At 42.4% G+C, this 1,983-nt stretch overlaps 1 protein-coding gene across 1 annotated transcript; it reads left to right on the top strand.

Annotated features, from left to right (window-relative positions):
* Positions 1–973: 973 nt before the first annotated feature.
* LOC144477730 (uncharacterized) lies at positions 974–1,711 on the top strand. Its single transcript, XM_078195466.1, has one exon. The coding sequence runs from the start codon at positions 974–976 to the stop codon at positions 1,709–1,711; it is 738 nt and encodes a 245-aa protein (XP_078051592.1).
* Positions 1,712–1,983: the final 272 nt, after the last annotated feature.

The following is a 1,983-nucleotide window of genomic DNA, read 5'->3' as shown; positions in this document are numbered from 1 at the left end:
TGTTTATATGTACTGTGGCCAGCTGATCCATCGCATCCCCATTTGCAGATCATTTTGATACCTTTTAGTTCTTGTGGGGGTAATGTCGAAATGACATTGCTTTGAATAAATATTAACTGTTCCGCGGTATGATTAAGCAAAGCCTGCAAATTTACTTGAGCGCGAAATTCGTTTACTGTAATTTCCGATTTTTCTGGATAGCATCTATTCTTAGATTCTAATATCTTATTGTAAGCTGGGTACAATAATGTTACGAACACCGGATGGATGACCGGTGCCGCCTTGGAATTCCCTTGCTGAAATAAAAGACGGCAACACGGTTCAGGGTCTTCCAACCGAGCTGAACTTCGGCAGTGGTGATTGTGACAGCAAACGTATTGAATTCGATAATTTAAAGATATTGTAAAAGAATTGTGAAAATAAATTATTAATTACGCCGCGAACTCGTGGAACAGGGCGACGGGAACCGGACGAGGTTCCCGAAGTCCGCAACAATAAACAATCATTCTCTCTGCTTGTCGCTCGTATTCCCAAATACTGGTTCTTAGAGAGTTTATTTTCTATAATCATTGCCAATGCGGCACCACCAGTCAATTTTGTTTCTTTTTTCAAGTTCAATGACTGCACATATTCGTCAGCTTTGGCAGGACTGCAGCTTACCTCCTTAACAATTTTGGATGCGTTCAAGCATCCATCCGCTCGGAGGCTCATCTGGGTCGCATATACTAGAATTTGCGAACTGTTGTTCGAACGAATTGATTCAATTCTACGTCGCTTCGTTCTGTCGCTTGAATCGTCGAATTCCGAAGAAGGGCGACCGCTTTTGTTAATGGCTTCGTTGCTGATAGATGCGAAGGGTACTCGAAAAACTATTAATTTGCTGAACCATGTTTCAAATTTTGAAAATACTATACGCTGCATCACAAACCGATGCAGCCAATTTTTTCAGTGCTGCTAGATGAAACTATAAACTATGGATCCTGTAAGTTTAATCGCAGGTCGTAAATTCAATGCAAACCCCGATTTCAAAGGCGAATATCACAAGGTGATGCAAAAGTATATAACACTTGGCCATATGTTGTTGGTCGACGACAACTCATCGACTGGCTATTACCTGCCGCATCACGCCACGGTAAAGGCCACAAGCGCTACCACAAAAATCCGCGCTGTATTCGACGCGTCGGCAAAGTCACCCACCAATATTTCATTAAATGATAGTCTCATGACGGGTCCTACAATACAGGACAAACTATTTGAAGATCTGTTACGATTCCGTACACATTCCTACGTTATTACTGCCGACATCGAGAAGATGTACCGGCAAATCTTAGTCCATCCACAAGATCGCAGATATCAGCGCATGTTTTGGTATCACGAAAACAGAATAAGAACATTCCAATTAAACACCGTTACGTTCGGCATATCCTCCGCTCCATATCTCGCCATTCGGACTATACAACAGCTCGCAGACGACGAAATTGCGGATTTCCCATATGCTTCCGAAATTTTGAAACGCGACTTATATGTTGATGACTTGTTAACGAGTGAAAATTCTTTGGAAGAGGTTCTGCGTATTCGCGATGAAGTGGTCGAACTCTTGAAACGCGGCGGTTTCAACATACGACAGTGGGCCTCAAACCATAATTACGCGCTTGACGCCATAAATGAAAAACTTCTCGGGCGGATCACGCGACCGATGAGAGCCCTGTAGTGAAAACCTTAGGTATTGGATGGCATGCGCAAGTAGATAAATTAGTTTATACTGTAAATTCATTAGAATCTTTTCAAAAATTGACGAAACGCGAAATTTTAGCTGAAATCGCCAATCGTTCCCATGCAGGAATGCTGGAAAACGAAGCTCGATTGGGACGAATCGGTCCCACAAGCGTTATACACGCAATAGAAACAGTGTAAGGCATACGGTTGCATTATTATTTGTATGTCGGTCAAGGCAGTTCATATTGAAATCGTGAGTGATCTAAC

Source organism: Augochlora pura, unplaced genomic scaffold (genome assembly GCF_028453695.1).
Source record: "Augochlora pura isolate Apur16 unplaced genomic scaffold, APUR_v2.2.1 APUR_unplaced_3179, whole genome shotgun sequence".
Lineage (NCBI taxonomy): Eukaryota > Metazoa > Arthropoda > Insecta > Hymenoptera > Halictidae > Augochlora > Augochlora pura.
The sequence above is the reverse complement of the archived record's forward strand: the minus strand, read 5'-3'. Positions and strand labels throughout refer to the sequence as shown.